The sequence below is a fragment of the Periophthalmus magnuspinnatus genome, chromosome 2, assembly GCF_009829125.3.
Source record: "Periophthalmus magnuspinnatus isolate fPerMag1 chromosome 2, fPerMag1.2.pri, whole genome shotgun sequence".
NCBI lineage: Eukaryota > Metazoa > Chordata > Actinopteri > Gobiiformes > Gobiidae > Periophthalmus > Periophthalmus magnuspinnatus.
This window is the reverse complement of record NC_047127.1, coordinates 4,033,647-4,053,841: the sequence shown is the minus strand read 5'-3', so window position 1 is coordinate 4,053,841 and position 20,195 is coordinate 4,033,647. Positions and strand designations below refer to the sequence as shown.

Below are 20,195 nucleotides of genomic sequence, written 5' to 3'. Positions count from 1 at the left end.
CTGTTTTTTGTTTTTTTTTCTTCATGAATAACACTTTTTGCATGACCTCCCCGTGCAGGTGTGGTCCAGCAGCACACGTCTTCAGCGCACCAACAATCATAAAAAACAACAAAAAGAAACAGAGAGAAAAAGAAACACTTTTTTAGAGTGGTACAGTGTGATTGGTAACACGTTCCACTTTCCACTTAAAGCGAAGGTAAGCATCTGTGGTTAAGTTCAGCTTCCTCTTCGGTGCAGTCTCTGTCTGTCTTTAGAAACACTTAGAACCCACACCCCATTTAACCTGCATGAGTCATTTATTTAAAAGTGATGTATTACTGTACAAAAAAGAAACCTGGAATGGTTAATAATATGGACTGACATTTAGAGCAAAACCACATATGTGAAAGTCTGTGACATGTCTGAGATTCTACTGCGATAAGTACGATAATCCAGTTAAAGTTTATTTTATTTTATTGCTTATTTGAATAGGGACAGATACAACAAACACACATTAACAATTCAATGATCTTATGCAGGTATCACGGTGTTTATTAGTGGTGGAACGTAACAAATAATAGTAAAGTATTGCACTTAAGTAAAAATGTTAGGTATTTGTACTTGAGTGCGTTTCAAAGTGGATACATTTTACTTTTACTACATTTCAAAGCAGTATCTGTACTTTCTACTCCACTACATTTTTAAACTGGATTGAAAACTAAAAGTGAATTTATTTTTAACACGCAAAACAAAAATATACAAATAAAAAAAGCTAGAAAAAAATATTAATTAGTTTCTGTTGAACAAAATTCAGCACAAATCTATCAAAATCACTACATTTCAAACTCTTACTCCAAGTACATTTTTAAACAGGTACTTTAATACTGTTAAATAGATTTTTTTCATGTGATACTTTTTTGTTTTTGTTTTTTTTTTGCTGGTATTTGTATTTTTACGCCTTCTACCTCTGGCTAATTCGCAACACCTGTCCTCAGAAGAGCTTTGAAAACTGTTCAAATTTCACGATAAAGCAACGGAAAAGTTGTAGAAATTAGTCGAGAAAATCAAATATGAAAATATCATACACTCATATTTCACTTTTTCTCAGCTCCCCCTCCCTTACTGTCTCTTTCACACACACTATTAGTAAAGTAAGTAGTATCTCCATTTTTTATTTTCTATGTTTATTTACGCAGCGGAACCCAATGACAGCAATCGGACTCTCTTTTTCATAGGCGCCTGTTTAAAATACAATACAAGCAGAAAAACAAGCCAAATTAGTATAAAAGTTTATATAAAGCATAAAAAACTGGAGCAGGTGTGTGTATAAAAGTATGTTACCAGGTTATTAAAGTGCAATTGTGTCACTTAAGTCTCCAGTTTTGTTTTTCCTTGGAGAGTTTTCTGTTTTGGTGAAGCGAAACAGCTAAAAAAAAACTCGTTCCTGTCTCAGTTTTGGTGCAGCTTGACCTTAGCCTACAGTCATGTGATCTGGTTTTAAATGTTCCGATATCAGATGTTGCTCACATGTGATCTACTCTCCTGGATTTTTGCTGAAGACGTTTTGAAACATAAGGAGGACATTCCATCATAATAAGCGTCTCCCACTCAATAATTTTGACATTTCTGTTTTGTCCTTTTTCATATTTAAACCAGGCCACTGCACTGACGGAGGGAAGTGGTCACATACGCTTTAGTTTTAGTTTTTTTTGTTTGTTTTTTTTAACTCCAGTGGTGCCATTGTAACTGTTGTTGTTGGCATCAGTTTCACAATATGAAATGAGGCCACATTATTGCACAAAAATGTTTTTCTTTAAAAGGCCCATTTTACAGTGTTCTGATTTGTGTTATGTTGTTTCCTCATCAAAAACATACAGATTATTACCTACTGGTTGTGTTTTGTTGCATTCACACATGTTGAACACACAAACCCTGCATATTTAGTTCTGCTGAGTTCTTCTCTCAAACAGAAAACACTCTGTTCCACCTTGTGATGTCATGTGTTAATACAGGAAGTGCTCGACTATTTTTAAACTCCTTCACTAGAATCATTAGGGTGAATTCAGTTTTGGAATTGCCAATTAACTTAAACTACCACTTCATGACATCACAAGGTGGAACAGAGCATTTTGAGCTAATAAAGTGTGACTCAAACATGTGTGAATGAAACAAAACACAACTCCAGGTCTGTTTTTGAGGCGATAACGGCATCAGAACATGTTTTAAAGCTCACAAGAGTCAATTTTGTGTAATAGAGCCTTTAATTTTTAAAGTAAATGGCTCTTACCAACAGAAAGTTTGACAGGACTCCAGTCATAGCTCAGCACATTATGAAGGAGAATCACTCAGGTTCACTGGTGTTAAATACATTTCCAGTTTAAACCAGGTGACTGATGGAGTGGTACCGTTACAGACCCGGACAGGACCGACCAGCCTCCACCTCAATGTCTTTGTCCAACAGATGCCAGAGATAATAAGACAAAAAATGTTCTGCACGTGTATTTTATAAGTCAACAAGAGGGTGTAAGGTGAACTTTACTTGTGTCTTTTTCTCCCATTATCTTTTACAATCTATATACTGTAAATAACTTATAGTCTATGGAATATATGGACCGTAAAAGGTAACTAAAATAGAAAGTACTAGTGATGGGACGTTCGGCTCTTTTATGGGATCCGATTCTTTTGGAAGAGCCGTTCAAAAGACTGGCTCTACTTCCTTTTCAAGATTTTGTGGTTTGTCTTTCACACCTGCCAAACCGTATTAGGAAGTGGCCTTTATTATGTTCTAGTTTAGTGATACAAAAGAGTTTAGTTACGCAAATAAGTTATATAGCGTGAAACCTGAGGGATTTGAAAGAAAGAATGTTATTTAAGGGAGCGTGCGACTAATGGCTGAGACTTTTATAGCTCAGATTTACTACATTCATCAATCATAATATAAAACCTTTATAATGAATGTGCCCTGTAACCTTTATTAGACAATACATAAATTGCCAAAAATTCTACAAAATACAAATACTTCAAGTAGAGTACCTAAAGAAAATAAAAGTAATTGTCAAGGCGCTCCCACAGGCTCTCACAACTATGGTCAATGGTTTCATTTCACTAAGTGTGACTCAAGGTTTTTGGTTTGACCTTCAACAGTGGATTCACTCTCAAGAGATTCATTTTGCAGCTGTATCAGTTAAGAAATGTATGTTTGGTGCTTTAAGAGATTAAAGACATTACATTACAAGCATTACATACATAAATGCAGATTTTTAGAATATATTCCAAACTGCATTCGGAGGAAGAATGAGTTTGGACTTTTTTGTAAAGCTGTGGCCCTTGTTAAGTTTAAAAGTGCATTCAAATTTTTTTCATGTTTGGACATATTAAATTTTTTTTTTTTTTTTTTTTTAAAGCAAATTGAACCATTTATATAATATTTTGTACAGTGCCTGATTTGTTTGTACTTTGCCTTTTCTACATAATAATAACATTACACACAAAAAAAAATCAAGTAGACATGTTCTCATGGATGTATTAAAATAACGTGTTCTTACCCACATGCAAATATAGCTCCACAATTGCTCTTCTATGATTGGTCCGCTTTGGTTTATTCCCCGTCTTCTTCTTGCTGATTGGACTGTTTTTTTTTTTTTCCATCCGTCCAATTGGCTTTGTACTCAACAGCGCCCAGCAACCGCCTGGTAACGTCACTACTTCCTGCCCAATTTTATCTTCATGTGGTTTTTGCAGAGTCACACTAATATATGACAGTGGACAGGAAGCTGCGGGTGGATGATACTAACATGCTAAAAATACACAAATAAAATTAATACTTCACCAGAAACACGTTTGAGGCATGTTTGCGTCTCAATGCTAACGCTAATGCTAATTTTGAGACGTAATATATAAACAGCGCCACAAACTGAAGTATTCTACATTTAAAAACAACCGAGTAGTCTTTATTTTAATTAATTTAACTTATAATAGGCTGTTAACTTTTTTTATAAGCATAAAATATAAAATAAACATAAGCTTTGAGACACACCAGGCTAGCTCGTGTGCTGCTGTGCACATAGAGCAGATAAACGCATCAAACTCAAGTTAGCTTAACGATGTAACGGTTAGCTGTGGTGCTGCCTTAAAATTCTAGGTAAGTACATCATTTTCTGCCCTTAAATCCTAATTTAGGATTTGTTTGTTTTACTAGTGTTTAAGTTAAAGAAACTACATAGGCTACCTATTTGGTGTGTAGAAAATTCTGTTAGCATATTGTATAAAAAGTTAGCATATTCAAACTAGTAGTAGCTATATTGGAGTTGTCACAAGAGATTCCTTGTTTATTTCTTATTGGCTTTTAATTAATACAATATTTTCTGCAAATGTTATTAATTACTCACAATTAACTAATTTATTGATGTCGTTTTGAGAGATGCAAAATTAGAATATCAAGTATAAGTACAAGTATGTAGTAAAAACTAGCAGTAATCTTCCAAACAAAGGTACAATTTCAACTGACATTGTTGATTTGATTGCTATTTAGAATAAACCGGTAAGAACTTATTTTGTTAAAGTGATGGGGTTATGATCACAGTGTGAAAGATTGTTCTAGTGTTTACCAAACTGTACGGGTTTATATCGGCCCGTCCAAGAGTTTAAAGGGCCCGTATTACACTGTGTTCTGATCTATGTTATGTCAAAAACCTTGTCAAAAACATAACTAGAGTTGTTTATGTTTCATTCACACAGGTTTAACACAAATCCTGCATATTTAGGCTGAGTTCTTCTCTCAAACAGAAAACACTGTTCCACTTTGTGATGCCATGTGGTAATGCAGTATTTTTAAACTCCATCCACCTTCACTAGAATAATTTCAGCTCGGGAATTGTCCATCTGCTGAACTAAAAGGTAAAAGGAGCTGTTAACTTAAACTACCACTTCATGACATCATAAGGTGGAACAGAGCATTTTGGGCTTTGGAGATGTAGACTAAGTGTTACTCAAACATGTGAGGATGAAACAAAACACAACTCCAGGTATGTTTTTGATGAGGTAACAGCATTATAACATGACTTAAAGCTCACAATAGTCCATTTTGCCTTTAAAAGCAAATAACTGTTCAATCATAATTATAATCTACCTTAACGATTTATGAGGAGTTCTTAGGAGAGGTAAAAACAGTCACTTAGTAAAACAATATGTCCTTCATTTTAGGAGACCCTGATGGCAGCGTACTCGGACCTCTCCTCCACTACCATCCTGGGCCGAGAAGTAGCAGTTGCCAGATGCTGGTGATTCAAAGCAGCATAGACGACAGATCTACCCTCCTCCCCGGGTGTATGTCCCTCCATTTGTCCATATACATTGACCATCTGAGGAGGAGCAGAGGGGGGCTGCGTTTTCCTGCTGGTTCGGTGAGGTGGAGGCTCACGGGGACTTGATCTGGGCAGCGTGTGATGGCTGGAGTGATGCGTAGGCTGTTCCAACATGGGAATGTCCATATACTGTAAGTACCAGAAATAATTTTGTTTGATGTCTTTGTTAGTCATTATAAAACTAATTGTTGGCATAAATCGTAGGCATGCACCGATCGAGCTTTTTCAGTTTCTATACCAATTCCAATACTATAGATTTTAAGGATGTGCTCATACCCGATATAAACAGATACCATAGCAGAGACTGAAAACGGCATTTATTTCCTATTAAACAAAAAATTATACAAGACAAACTGACCCAAATGTGTTATGTAGCTGTTATTTATCTCTCAAGTCACTACAGAACAACTTTGTATAGATAAAAATTCAAACATTCTGAGATTTCCTGGGCCGACTACGAGCAGTAAATTGTTTTATTACATCCATTTATACATGAACCGGGATATTGGCTGAATCGATATTTGGAAGCCAATATCCGATCCAGCTAATTTTTCAGTATCGGATCGGTGCATCCCTTATAAATCCTACCTGGTTTTCACTTTGAGTCTTGTTCTTTGTTTTACCTGCAACAACAACCAATATCCGTTTACAATAATATAACATCTCTCTTTATATTTCATGATCATCTTTATATATCTTACCATTGCATTGTATTAATAAAGTAGATATGATTGTTACAATCACAACAATTCCTCCAATCCCTGCAGCCGTGTACAAGTAAAGCCACAATTGCCCTCTGTCGTCATCATCATCATCAGTGGATGTGTTATCTGTAAAACAGCAAAGTTCACAACTAAAGAAAACATCAGAAAGTAATGTTTAAAATGACTAAATAAACATTTCTCACTTTGATTCTGAAAAGTGGCATTCACACTGTCACCTGAAAGATATTTATATATTTCTGTTCATGTAAGGAAACACTGATGAAAATCTGAACATTCCTAAATGATAGAAAGTCTCACCTTTCAGTTTAACATTGACTGTATGACTCACAACATTTCCAGATCGGCATTGATAAAGTCCTACATCGCTGTTTTGGACACTTTTGAATATTAAAAACGATTTTCCTTCATTATTGTTTTCTGTCCAATCTGCTTCAATATCGTCTCTCAAGTTCACTTCTACAGAGTCTTCTTCCAGTTTAAACCATCTGATTGTCCGAATGGATCCATCACAAAACTGTACAGGGCAGACAATCCTCAGTCGCTCTCCAAGTGTTGTCTCATAGACTGTGTTGCGGCGGATTTTAATTTCATTTTCACATGTTTGACCTGTAGAAAATAATTCACACTGTTATCATTGATTATAATTTTTACAAGACAGAGAGCGCAGTATTTACCTTAAGCCTATTGCATTGCTACCGAACCTTCTTGCACTTTCAGAAAGTGACAACATTTTTGTAAAACTGGCAAAACATGCGTGGGCGAGTTATGATTTTTTATTTTTTTTTCCATAAGATTAAAAACATGTTCCCCCACTCACTCCTTCATCCTATGGAACAAATGCGCTGAAGGCACTTTATATTCTTGCATAAGAGCCTCCCTACTTAAGACAACGAACCACAGAGCATATACGCCTAGTTTTATGTATTTTGAAAGTGAAGGTAGGCCAGCCAGTGTATAACAGACATATACATTTTTAAATCATATTTTCGGACAACTTCTTGAATCCATAACATGACTGCTTTGTGGCTGAAAACAGTACAATCACTCACATGTAAGTGACTGAGCATAAACCATACTTACTGTCAGCGTTCAAAGCGAGACACAGCACTGCCGTCACAAACAGCTTGAAGGTCCAGCGATGGCTAAACTTCATCTTGTCTTGTGTTGGTACAGATCTGATCATCTGCCACATGCATCAAATCCAACAGGGAGATGTTCCAGTGAGTACATTTTAAAGGTTCTGAGAATGATGCTGCTGCTGCCTCCTTCCTCTTTCACTACCTCAACATGGTTTCCCACAGAGTTAGAAGAGGGAGGGTAAGTATATTTGTGAGAGGGGAGGTTACTTTAGTATGTAAACTATATAAGTATGAAAGTAGTCATATAGGGGCTTTCCATATTAAATGAGACCCTCACTTATTTGCTGTGCGTGTTTTCATTGCACATTTTAGTTGATCATGTTTAGGGAGTGTATGACGTTCACTTCCTCTCTGTACCTTTCATGTAGTTCTTGCAAACTAGTGTGGCCTACTGCATAAGCTCTGTGGTTTTTGAAAGGAGGATTTTACAGTATGCATTAAAGAGAGTGTTGACAGTCTAGTGACCTTATAACGTGTGTGGTTACTATCAATCAGTGCCATTGTTTGTGTGGACAGCAGGTAAAGCAGTCAACCAGTTTAAAGGCTTATTCCAAACCACTAAAGATAAATAAAACCTTTGGTGGTCTTTGACATGCTTTTGAGGCTAATGGAGTTAAAAAACTATAGTAATGTTTGATCAATATGAAGTTCAGGATCTCATTTAACTCTTTTTTTTTTTGTATTTTTAAATGTTTTGTTTTGTGTTACCTGCCGAGGGACAACAGATGGGACTCAGTAACTCTGCTAAAGATGTCCATTAATATGCACACTCCCTCTCAAATACATTTGGTTTTATGTTTTTATACATTATTTATTATACAGTGAATTTATTTTTCAGTCAGACGATGACAGATGATTTAAGACAGTGGTGACATTGTGTTTGGGATGTTTTTTTAAAAAGTTTTTTTATTAAGCAACAGCGCACCCAAGAGGTAATCCATGTTTGATGCAAATTCATAGGTCGTTTTTATGACTTGCTCATTGAGTTTTGGTGAGGGTTTCTTTTACTTGTCACATTTGAATCCTTGTTAATCGTGTTAATAGGCTCTGTGCACAGCGGCATGCTAGCTAGCTAACTGTTTGAGACCAGCTTTGAGACCACCTATGTTTGAGACAGTTACTTTTGTTAAAATCGGAAAACATAAACAGCCTGTTCTAATTCAAATTAATTCAAATAAAGTCTGCCCAATTATTTTATATGCATAATTAAGTTTGTATTATTTTTAATGTTTATTTTGCCTCAAAATTAGCATTAGCATTAGCATTGAGGCACAAACATGCCTCTCTCTAAACACAGAAGTGTCCTCTGGTGAAGTATTCATTTTATTTGTGTAGTTTTAAACATGTCAGTGACATCCACCTGCAGCTCCCCGTCCACTGTCTGACCTTTAAACATTTATTAATTTTAGCATGTTGTGGCCAAAACCTCATAGAGATAAAACTGGACAGGGCCTATTGGTGAACCAATTCTTTCTATTGGTTAAATTCTGTCCAGTTACATTTTATCTATTAGTGCCACCATCTTAAAATCTAACTTAAAGCTGCACGATGTAACTTCGCTGTTGGTGGGTCCAGCACCTGTCTGTTTCTATTTAGATGTTACTACTTTAACTGGAATGTTCCACAGTATGACACCCATGTCGTCTTTATTCAATCACACATCAGGACTTTATTGTTAAAAGTTATGGATCTCATTTAACTTTTTTTTTTTTTTTTTTGTATTTTTAAATGTTTTGTTTTGTGTTGCTCATCTAGGAACAGCAGATGGAACTCAGTACATCTGCTAGAAATGTCCCTCAGTGAGCAGACTCCCTAGTCAGACATGATTTAAGACAGTGGCCTGTTTGGGATGTTTTTTATTAAGCAACAGCGCACCCAAGTGGTGATCCGTGTTTGATGCAGATCCAGAGAGTCACGGGTCTTTAACTCTGACCTGCTCACTGTGGCTCTGAGGGTTTCTTTTACTTGTCACATTTGAATCCTTCACAGCTCTCGACATTACAACATCTGAAGATTAAAATCATGTGCACAGCAGCACACTAGCTAGCTCACTGTGTATCAAAGCTAATAGTCACTTTTATTAAAATTAGAAAACATAAAATAAACAGCCTATTAAAATGAATCGAAAGACTGCCCAATTATTATGTGGAATACTTTGGTTTGTGCATTAGCATTAGCATTGAGACACAAACTTGTCTCTTTCTACACACTTATTGTACATAATAGTACAATACACTGAAGTCTCTATAACTCTTTTTTCTTGTCCATGTGTTGCACTATTTAACCATAGTTACAGCCACTTACTGTACAAACTTTTTGCAGCCTTAAAGCTTTATTCTGTTGGCACAGTGTTGTGTTAGATTTTATATAGAACAAAATTATAGGCTCCCCTAATGCACTTTGAATTGCATTTAATTAAAGTTAAGCTACTATAAATGTTTTAGATGCAAAATGTTGACAAAAAAAGTTTTATCTTATAAAAGTTCAAGAACAGCAAGTGGATAAGAGCATGATGTAGAAGATATATAAACATGCTCAGGGACCGGCCTCCTGCTGGTGCCCAGAGTCAGGACTAAACCAGGACTAAACCAGGACTAAACCAGGACTAAACCAGGACTAAACCAGGACTAAACCAGGACTAAACCAGGACTAAACCAGGACTAAACCAGGACTAAACCAGGACTAAACCAGGACTAAACAGCATTCAGGAATCATCGTTTCAGTTTTGCGCAACTAAAACCTGGAACAGTCTTACTGAAGATGTGAGACACGCCTCTACTTTGAGGCTCTAAACAGTTCTGTTTATCTGTGCATATGATCAGGGGTGTAGCACCAAATTTTGGGACCTGGGTACAAATGATCTTGGTGGGCCCACACTGCATGTTGTCTAATGAAAATTGCCCCTTACAGACTTTCTACAAAGCCCCTTCCTGCACTGGGCCCTGGGTAAACAGTGCTCTTTTACCCCTTGTAAATCCCTTAGAGTTACTTTATGCACTATACAAATAAACTGGCCTTGTCTTGACTTGCTTCTGAGCATCTGTGAAACTGCTCAAGTCCTTCCTGTTAAAGGCACTGTGGTCTGTAGTCGACACTTTCGATTCAGGTTTTTTTACACATATACCTTTGTGGTATGCCACCTGTTTGTCTCCATGGTGATGTTGTTTCTTGGAATGTTCCACAGTGTGGGGAAAAGAAAATATAATTATACCTGGACTGAGGGATTTCACAGACTCTCACAGAATGACATTAAACATCTATTATGATGTGAAACAGTAACTTGAAAGAAAATATGGTTTTAAAGCTAGCAGTATGTTCTTAACTACTACAAATGACAACTCCTTTTATTTCATCACATATGTTTTTATCACATTCACTGATAATAAAAGATTATAAATGCCAACAGAAGAAAACAATCAGCAAACAGTCAGATCAGGACAAATGCATGTAAAGATATTAAATGTTGCCTTATACTCTCATTTAACAATAATGATTTGATTAGTATTTTAGGGAAAGAAAAGAAAAAAAACTTAGTAAAGAATATAAGGTTTATTAATCAATATCACATTCAATCAAAATACATAAAAACCTTCATTATATCAATCATTATCAATATTTGTTGCCATATATTTAATCATTTCTGGTATTTTACAGCTCTGTTTTTAATCTTTCTAAGACCATGTGGAAAATTGGAAATTCAAACAGTCGCTTAATAATATCAGACCAGACCTTGATGGCACTTTACTCAGCCCTCTCCTTCCCCGCCCTCCTGGCCCGAGGAAAAGTGGTTGCCAGGTGCTGATGGTTCAAAGTAGCGTAGACAACAGTGCTCCACTCGTCTTCATTTCTCTCCATCCATCTATACATGTTGTCATTCTGAAGAAGAACATAGAATGACTTTTTTCCCGCTGGTTTGGTGAGATGGGGTCCCACTTGGACTATTTAAATGTACAATTGTTGTCATAAATCGTACCTGGTTTTCTCTTCGAGTTTTTTTCTTTGTTTCACCTGCAACAGTTTACAACGATAATAATATAACATTTGTATTTACATTTAGTCATCACATTCTATCTTACCAGTGCATCTTATTAATAAAATAGATATGACTGTTACAATGACAACAATTCCTCCAATCCCTGCAGCCGTGTACAAGTAAAGCCACAAATGTCCTCTGTCATCATCATCAGTGGATGTGCTATCTGCAAAACAGCAAAGTTCACAATTAAAGAAAACATCAGAAAGTATTGTTTAAAATGAATAAAAAAAATTTTCTCACTTTGATTCTGAAAAGTGGCATTCACACTGTCATCTGAAAGATATTTATACATTTGTGTTCATATAAAGAAACTCTGAATATTTGAACAATCCAACATAAAAGAAAGTTTCACCTTTCAGTGTAACGTTGATTATCTGACTCATAGTATTTCCAAGTTGACAGCGATAAAGTCCTACATCGCTGTTTTGGACACTCTTGAATATTAAGAACGATATTCCTTCATTATTATTTCCTGTCCACTCTGTTTGAATATTGTCTCTCCAGTTCAGTTCTACAGGGGCTTCTTCCAGTTTAAACCATCTGATTGTCGGAATGGATCCATCACAAAACTGTACAGGGCAGACAATCCTCAGTCGCTCTCCAACTGTTGTCTCATAGACTGTGTTGCGGCGGATTTTAATTTCAATATCACATGTTTGACCTGTAGAGAATAATTTACACTATTATTGTGGTGTAAAAAACTAAACAGAGATATCAGCTTAGTTTTATTCATTTCATTCATTCATCACATTATCACCTGAGAGGTATTTATGTATTTGTGTTCATATAAGGAAACACTAATGACTATTTGAACATTCCAACATAATAGAAAGTCTCACCTTTCAGTGTAACGTTGACTGTATGACTCACAACATTTCCAGATCGGCATTGATAAAGTCCTACATCGCTGTTTTGGACACTTTTGAATATTAAAAATGATTTTCCTTCATTATTGTTTCCTGTCCACTCTATTTCAATATCGTCTCTCAAGTTCACTTCTACAGAGTCGTCTTCCAGTTTAAACCATTTGATTGTTGGAATGGATCCATCACAAAACTGTACAGGGCAGACAATCCTCAGTTGCTCTCCAAGTGTTGTCTCATAGACTGCGTTGCGGCGGATTTTAATTTCAGTGTCACATGTTTGACCTGTAGAAAATAATTCACACTGTTATCATTGATTATAATTTTTACAAGACACAGAGAACACAGTGTTTACCTTAAGCCTATTGCATTGCTACCGAACCTACTTGTAATTTCAGAAAGTGACAACATTTTTGTAAAACTGGCAAAACGTGCGTGGGCGAGTTATTTTTTTTTCCACTTTTTTTTTTTCACAAGATTAAAAACATGTTCCCCCACTCACTCCATCCTATGGAACAAATGCGCTGAAGGCACTTTATATTCTTGCATAAGAGCCTCCCTACTTAAGACAACGAACCACAGAGCATATACGCCTAGTTTTATATATTTTGAAAGTGAAGGTAGGCCAACCAGTGTATAACAGACATATACATTTTTAAATCATATTTCTGACAACTTCTTGAATCCATAACATGACTGCTTTGTGGCTGAAAACAGTACAATCACTCACATGTAAGTGACTGAGCATAAACCATACTTACTGTCAGCGTTCAAAGCGAGACACAGCACTGCCGTCACAAACAGCTTGAAGGTCCAGCGATGGCTAAACTTCATCTTGTCTTGTGTTGGTACAGATCTGATCATCTGCCACATGCAACAAATCTCCAAGAGAAATGGTCTAGTGAGTAAATTTTGAAGGTTCTGCGATTGATGCTGTTTCCTCTCTAACTACCTGAACTTGGTTTCCCACAGGGTTAGAAGAGGGAGGGTATGTAGATCTGCGAGTGTACTGCGTATATACAGTTGAAACCAGAAGTTTACATACACTATATAAGAAGACATATACACTTTCTTTCCCTCAATAAAATCAAACTAAACTTTGACTGTTTTAGGTCAATTAGGATTACAAAAAATATTTCTATTTACAAATGACAGAAAAATGAGAGATTTTATTTTTTTGACAATTTTTCATTACTTTCATCAAAGTCAGATGTTTATTAGTCATTAGTATTTGTCAGTCATTAGTATTATTGCCGTTAAACTATCACTTAGGTCAAACGTTTTGGATTTCCTTCCACAAGCTTCTCACAATCGTTGGCAGGAATTTTGGCCCTAACCTCCAGACTGAACTGGTGTAATTGAGCCAAGTTTGTAGGCCGCCTTGCTCGTACATGCTTATTCAAGTCTGCCCATAAATTTTCAATAGGATTGAGATCAGGGCTTTGTGATGGACACTCCAAAACATTGACTTTGTTATCCTTAAGCCACTTTGTAACCAGTTTGACAGTATGCTTTGGGTCATTGTTCATTTCGAAGACCCATTTGCGCCCAAGCTTGAACTTTCTGACTGATGTGTTGAGATGTTGCTTCAGTATTTCCACATTATGTTCTTTCCGTGTGATGCCGTCTATTTTGTCAAGTGCATCAGTCAAAAGAACCCCACAACATGATGCTGCCACTCTCGTATTTCACAGTTGGGATGGTGTTCTCAGGCCTGTAAGCTTTTCCCTCCAAATGTCACAATGCTCATTATGGCCAAACTGTTCCATTCCAGGCCACAGGTCATATCTACAAAAATTAGGTCTTTCTCCTTGTGTGTATTTTTTTTTAAGTAATGTCTTCTTCCTGCAGAGTGTCCTTTGAGCCCATGTCGGTACAGTACTCATTTCACTGTGGATAATGACACACTCTTAACAGCTTCAACATCTTCACAAAGTCTTTTGCTTCTGTTCTTATGTTGATCTGCACATTTTGGGGCAAAGCACATTCATCTATGGGGCACAGAACCCGTCTCCCTCCTGAGCGGTCTGATGGCTGGACATTTCCATGGTGTTTACACAGATGCACAAGTCTGCTTCATTCTTGGTGTAATTTCTAGATGTCTGTAGGTGCCATGTTCAAGTCCACAGTTCTCTTCCTGATATCTTGACCAACTTTTTCTTTTTTTTTTTTTTTTTACTTTCTCCTGTTCCACAAAGAAGCAGTGTGTTTCAGGTGTCCCTTCAGATACATCCACAGGTTTGTCTCTAATGAACTCAAATTTGTCAATATTTGTCAGTGCTTCCAAATCCTCCATCATGTGAGTTTTCCCAAATTGTTAAAAGTCATAATCATATTACTGTATGTAAACTTCTGACTTTGAACAAAGTTATGCAAAATTGTTTAAAGAAAATCCTCTCATTGTTCTGGCATTTAGCAAATAGAAATAATTTTGATTTTCCTAACTGACCTTAAACAGGAAAAATGTAGTCTGATTTCATGTCAGACAATGAGGAAAAAAAAACATGTCTTATTATATAGTGTATGTAAACTTCTGGTTTCAACTCTAAGTATAAAGTTAGTTTATATTGGGGCTGTTTTTTTAGCGCACATTTTAGTTGACCATGTTTGTGGAGTGTATGACGTTCACTTCCTCTCCATTCCTTTCATGAAGTTCTTGCAAACTAGTGTGGCCAACTGCATGAAACCTTTGGTGGTCTTTGGCATGATCTAAAAAAACAAAAAACAAAAAAAAAACTGTAGTTATAAAAGTAATGCTTGATCAATCTCAAGTTGGTGGATCTCACTTTACTCTTTTTTTTTTTTTAAAACGTTACCTGTCATGTGTCTTACCTGCCTAAGGATAAAATGGTAATGAACACCCCTGCTTCCTATAATTTGTCATATTTACCCTGTACTCTGCTCTTCCTGTCACTGTCAACAGCGCACCCAAGTGGTGATCCATGTTTGATGCAGATCCAGAGATTCCCGGGTCTTTAACTCTGACCTGCTCATTGAGGGTCTGAGGGTTTCTTTTACAGGTCACATTTGAATCCTTCACAGCTCTCGACACTACCACATCTGAAGATTAAAATCATGTGCACAGCAGCACGCCGTCTAGCTCACTGTGTATCAAAGCTAACAGTCACTTTTATTAAAATTAGAAAACATAAAATAACAGCCTATTAAATTTAATTGTAACACTGCCCAATTATTATTATGTGGAATACTTTGGTGTTATTCATTGTGATTCAAAATTAGCATTAGACACAAACTTGTCTCTTTCTACACACTTATTGTACATAATAGTACAATACACTGAAGTCTCTATAACTCTTTTTTCTTGTCCATGTGTTGCACTATTTAACCATAGTTACAGCCACTTACTGTACAAACTTTTTGCAGCCTTAAAGCTTTATTCTGTTGGCACAGTCTTGTTAGATTTTATATAGAACAAAATTATAGGCTCCCCTAATGCACTTCGACATGCATTTAATTAACATTTTGCATCTAAAACATTTATAGTAGCTTGACTTCAAGAACAGAGAGCATGATATAGAAGATATATAAACATGCTCAGGGACCGACCTCCTGTTGGTGCCCAGAGTCAGGACTGGACCAGACCAGGACCAGACCAGGACTAAACCAGGACTGTGCTCTTTCCTGCCCAGTCAGACGCCCCTGCATATGACTAAAAGGTTTTTATTCTGTACTCTTTTTTTAATGTTCATTTTATGATGATTGTTTATGTTTTGATATGTTTGTATTGTGATTTTCATGTCTTTCTTATTCTGTAAAGCACTTTGAATTACTTTGTGTACCAATTGTGCTGTACAAATAAACATTGACTTTGCCTTTGTTCTGAGCATGTGTGAAGCTGCTAAACATTGTTTTCTCAAGTACTTCCTGTGGTCTGAAGTACACACTTTCGATTGTGTTATTTTTATAGATATACTTTTCAGGTGAGGGGTAGACTCCCACAGAATGGAGTTTAACATCTGTCTTGATGTGACACACTAATTTAAAAAATGGTTTTAAAGCCAGCAGTATGTTTTTTACTACTACAAATGACAACTCCTTTTATTTCATCACATGTGTTTTTTTCACATTCATTGATAAGAAAAGATTATAAATGCCAACAGAAGAAAACAATCAGCAAACAGTCAGATCAGGACAAATGCATGTTAAGAAATAAAATATTGTCCTTAACGCCCACCAGTACTTTCAATTAACAGTAATGATTTGATTAGTATTTTAGGGAAAGAAAAGGGAAAAAACGGTTTAAAAAGGTTAAAAGGTTTATTAATCCATATCACATTCAATCGAAAATGTTTAAAAAACAATCATATCAATTGTTATCAATGTTTATTGCCACATATTTAATCATTTCTGAGATTTTACAGCTCCATTTTGAATTTAGTCCTGTTTTGCTATGGCCAACATGATGATGGTGCAAAGTGGCATAGATAACAGTACTCCACTCGTCCTCTGGACGGTTTGGTGAAATGGGGTCCCACTTGGACTAAATGTGCAAGTGTTAAATCGTACCTGGTTTTATCTTTGAGTTTTTTTCTTTGTTTCACCTGCAACAACAACAGCCATTATCAGTTTACAGTAATAATAAAAATATAACATTTGTATTTATATTCCATCATAGCATTCTATCTTACCAGTGCAAGTTATTAATAAAACAGATATGACTGTTACAATCACAACAATTCCTCCAATCCCCACAGCCGTGTACAAGTAAAGCCACAAATGTCCTCTGTCATCATCATCATCATCAGTAGATGTGCTATCTGCAAAACAGCAAAGTTCCCCATTAAAGAAAACATCAGAAAGTAATGTTTAAAATGACTAAATAAATTTTTCTCACTTTGAAAAGTGATATTCATACTGTCAGTTGGAAGATATTTATACATTTGTGTTCATATAAATAATAATAAGGGAATGATGAATATTTGAACATAATTAGAAAGTCTCACCTTTCAGTGTAACGTTGATTGCATGACTCAAAATAGTTCCAGTTCGACAGTGATAAAGTCCTAGATCACTGCTTTGGACACTGTTGAATATTAAGAACGACTTTCCTTCACTCTTGTTATTTGTCCACTCTGTTTGAATATGATCTGTCAGGTTCACTTCTACAAAGTCGTCCTCCAGTTTAAACCATCTGATTGTTGGAATGGATCCATCACAAAACTGTACAGGGCAGACAATCCTCAGTCGCTCTCCAAGTGTTGTCTCGTAGATTGTGTTGCGGCGGATTTTAATTTCACATGTTTGACCTGTAAAGAATAATTTACATTGTTATCATTGTTTACAATATTTACGCCACATAAAGCACAGTGTAATATTCAGTACAGTTATGGTTTCTTATGTATTGTACTGCAATTTAAAAAAAATATATATATATATATATATATATTTTTTAGCAACACTAAATATATGTTCCCCCACTCACTCCCTCATACTATGGAACAGACAATAAACCACAAGGCATATAGGCCTAGTGTTGTTCATTTCATTCATTCATCACTCTGTCACCTGAAAGATATTTATATATTTGTGTTCAAATAAATTCAAATGATGAATATTTGAGCATTCCAACATAATATAAAGTCTCACCTTTCAGTGTAACATTGACTGTATGACTCACAACATTTCCAGATTGGCATTGATAAAGTCCTACATCGCTGTTTTGGACACTTTTGAATATTAAAAACGATTTTCCTTCATTATTGTTTTCTGTCCACTCTGTTTCAATATCGTCTCTCAAGTTCAGTTCTACAGGGGCTTCTTCCAGTTTAAACCATCTGATTGTCGGAATGGATCCATCACAAAACTGTACAGGGCAGACAATCCTCAGTCGCTCTCCAAGTGTTGTCTTATAGATTGTGTTGCGGCGGATTTTAATTTCAATGTCACATGTTTGACCTGTAGAAAATAATTTACACTATTATCGTTGTTTAGAGCACACAGACACAGAGAACAGTCTAATATTCAGCACAGTTATTTACTTCATTTTTTCTTCATTTTTCATATATATATTTTTAAGAAAAATAAATATATGTTCCCCCACTCACTCCTTCATGCTCTGGAGCAAATTAACTGAACCCTCTTAAGACAATAAACTTACACTGCATACAGGCCTAGTTTTATTCATTTTAAAAGTGAAGGTAGAGTATCAGGGTCAAATTATGTGGGCGCTATGAGAATAAAGTTGTAACATTTTGACATTAAAGACATAATTTTATGAGAATAAAGTTGAAACCTGAAAAAGTCACAGCAAAACCAGCATAAATAAATATATAATAAATATAATGTTCTCACAACTCCTACAATCCATAACCTAAAACAAGATTGCTTTGTAGCTAATTAAATGGCTATGTTTTTATTCTGAAAACAGTACAGTATGTAAGTGACTGAGCATAAACCATACTTACTGTCAGCGTTCAAAGCGAGACACAGCACTGCCGTCACAAACAGCCTGAAGGTCCAGCGATGGCTAAACTTCATCTTGTCTTGTGTTGGTACAGATCTGATCATCTGCCACATGCATCAAATCCAACAGAGAGATGTTCCAGTGAGTACATTTTAAAGGTTCTGAGAATGATGCTGCTGCCTCCTTCATCTTTAAGCACCTGAACATGGTTTCCCACAGAGTTAGAAGGGGGAGGGGGTTACTTAAATTTGTACACTATAAGTTTATATTAGTTGAACTAAATGTTTACATACACTATATAAAAAAGACATACACTTTTCCTCAATGTCTGACATGAAATCAGACTAAACTTTTCCTGTTTTAGGTCAATTAGGATTAATGATTCATTACTTTCTTCAGAGTCAGATTTACGTACCTTTCATTTGTTACTATTGCCATTAAACTATGATGTTTTGGATATAGGTCTTCCCATAAATTTTCCATAGGATTCAGATCAATGCTTTGTTATGGTCACTCTAAAACTTTATTATCCTTAAGCCACTTTGTCACCAGTTTGGCAGTATGCTTCAGGTCACTGTCCATTTAGAAGATCCATCTGTCCCCAAGATTTAACTTCCTGACTGATATGTTGAGATGTTGCTTTGGTATTTCAACATAATTATCTTTCCTCATGATGCCATCTCTTTTGTGAGGTGCACCAGTCCCTCGTGCAGCAAAAGAACCCCACAACATGGTGCTGCCACCCCCGTATTTCACAGTTGGGATGGTGTTCTCTGGTTTTGGACCAAAGCACATTCATCTCTGGGACATAGAACCTGTCTCCCTCTGGAGTGGTGTGATGGCTGGACATTTCCATGGTGTTTCCACCGTATAATTAATAATTATAAGTACAGATGAATGTGGCACCTTCAGGCATCTGGAAATTGCACCAAGGATGAAGCAGACTTGTGCAAGTCCACAATTGTCTTCCTAATACCTTGGTTGGTTTTTGTTTTTTACTTTCTCATGTTACACAAAGAAGCAATGGTGTGCCTTTAGATACTTTCACAGGTTTGTCTCCAATTAACTCAAATTTGTCAATAAACCTATAAAACGCTTCCAAAGACATGACATCATATGAGTTTTCCCAAATTGTTAAAAGCCATAATAATCTTACTGTATGTAAACCTCTGACATGCAAAATTGTCTAAAACAAAATCCTTGTCTCATTATTCTGGCATTTTGCAAATATAAATAATTTTGATTATCCTAACTGACCTAAAACAGGAAAAATTTAGTCTGATTTCATGTCAGACAATGAGGAAATTATTATATGTTGCATCTAACTTCTGCTTTTAACTGCAAGTATAAAGGTAGTTATTTAGGGGCTGTGTGTTTTTTAGTTGATCATGTATGACGTTCACTTCCTGTCCATACCTTTCATGTTGCTTGCAAACTAAAGGTTTCATGCTGTTGGCCGCCAACAGCATGAAACCTTTAGTGGTCTTTGGTGTGATCTAAAAAAAAACTGTAGTCATAAAAGTAATGCTTGCTCAATATCAAGTTGGTGGATCTCACTTTACTCTTATTATTTTGTAAATGTTACCTGCCACGCGTTACCTGCCTAAGGAATAAACTAAAATGAATACCCTTGCTTCCTATAATCTGTGATATTTACCCTCTTCTT

General features: G+C 36.0%; 1 protein-coding gene across 1 annotated transcript; it reads right to left on the bottom strand.

Moving 5' to 3' along the window:
* Positions 1-4,395: 4,395 nt before the first annotated feature.
* LOC117384566 (uncharacterized) lies at positions 4,396-13,035 on the bottom strand. Its single transcript, XM_055228612.1, has 11 exons — positions 12,867-13,035; positions 12,082-12,390; positions 11,595-11,903; positions 11,483-11,515; positions 11,271-11,405; positions 7,148-7,258; positions 6,365-6,673; positions 6,250-6,282; positions 6,044-6,172; positions 5,931-5,965; positions 4,396-5,471 (listed from the first exon to the last, which is right to left on the bottom strand). The coding sequence occupies exons 1-11, from the start codon at positions 12,976-12,978 to the stop codon at positions 5,178-5,180; spliced, it is 1,809 nt and encodes a 602-aa protein (XP_055084587.1). The 5' UTR covers positions 12,979-13,035; the 3' UTR covers positions 4,396-5,177.
* Positions 13,036-20,195: the final 7,160 nt, after the last annotated feature.

What these genes read in the sequence shown, in the direction of transcription:
- LOC117384566 (XM_055228612.1), bottom strand. Translation starts at nt 12,978, where the DNA reads ATGTGGCAGATGATCAGATCTGTACCAACACAAGACAAGATGAAGTTT. An exon ending in AGTCAACGTTACACTGAAAG is followed by an intron (nt 11,904 to 12,081) that starts GTGAGACTTTCT and finishes TATTCTCTACAG; the next exon opens with GTCAAACATGTGATATTGAA. An exon ending in AGACTCAAAGTGAAAACCAG is followed by an intron (nt 5,472 to 5,930) that starts GTAGGATTTATA and finishes TGGTACTTACAG; the next exon opens with TATATGGACATTCCCATGTT.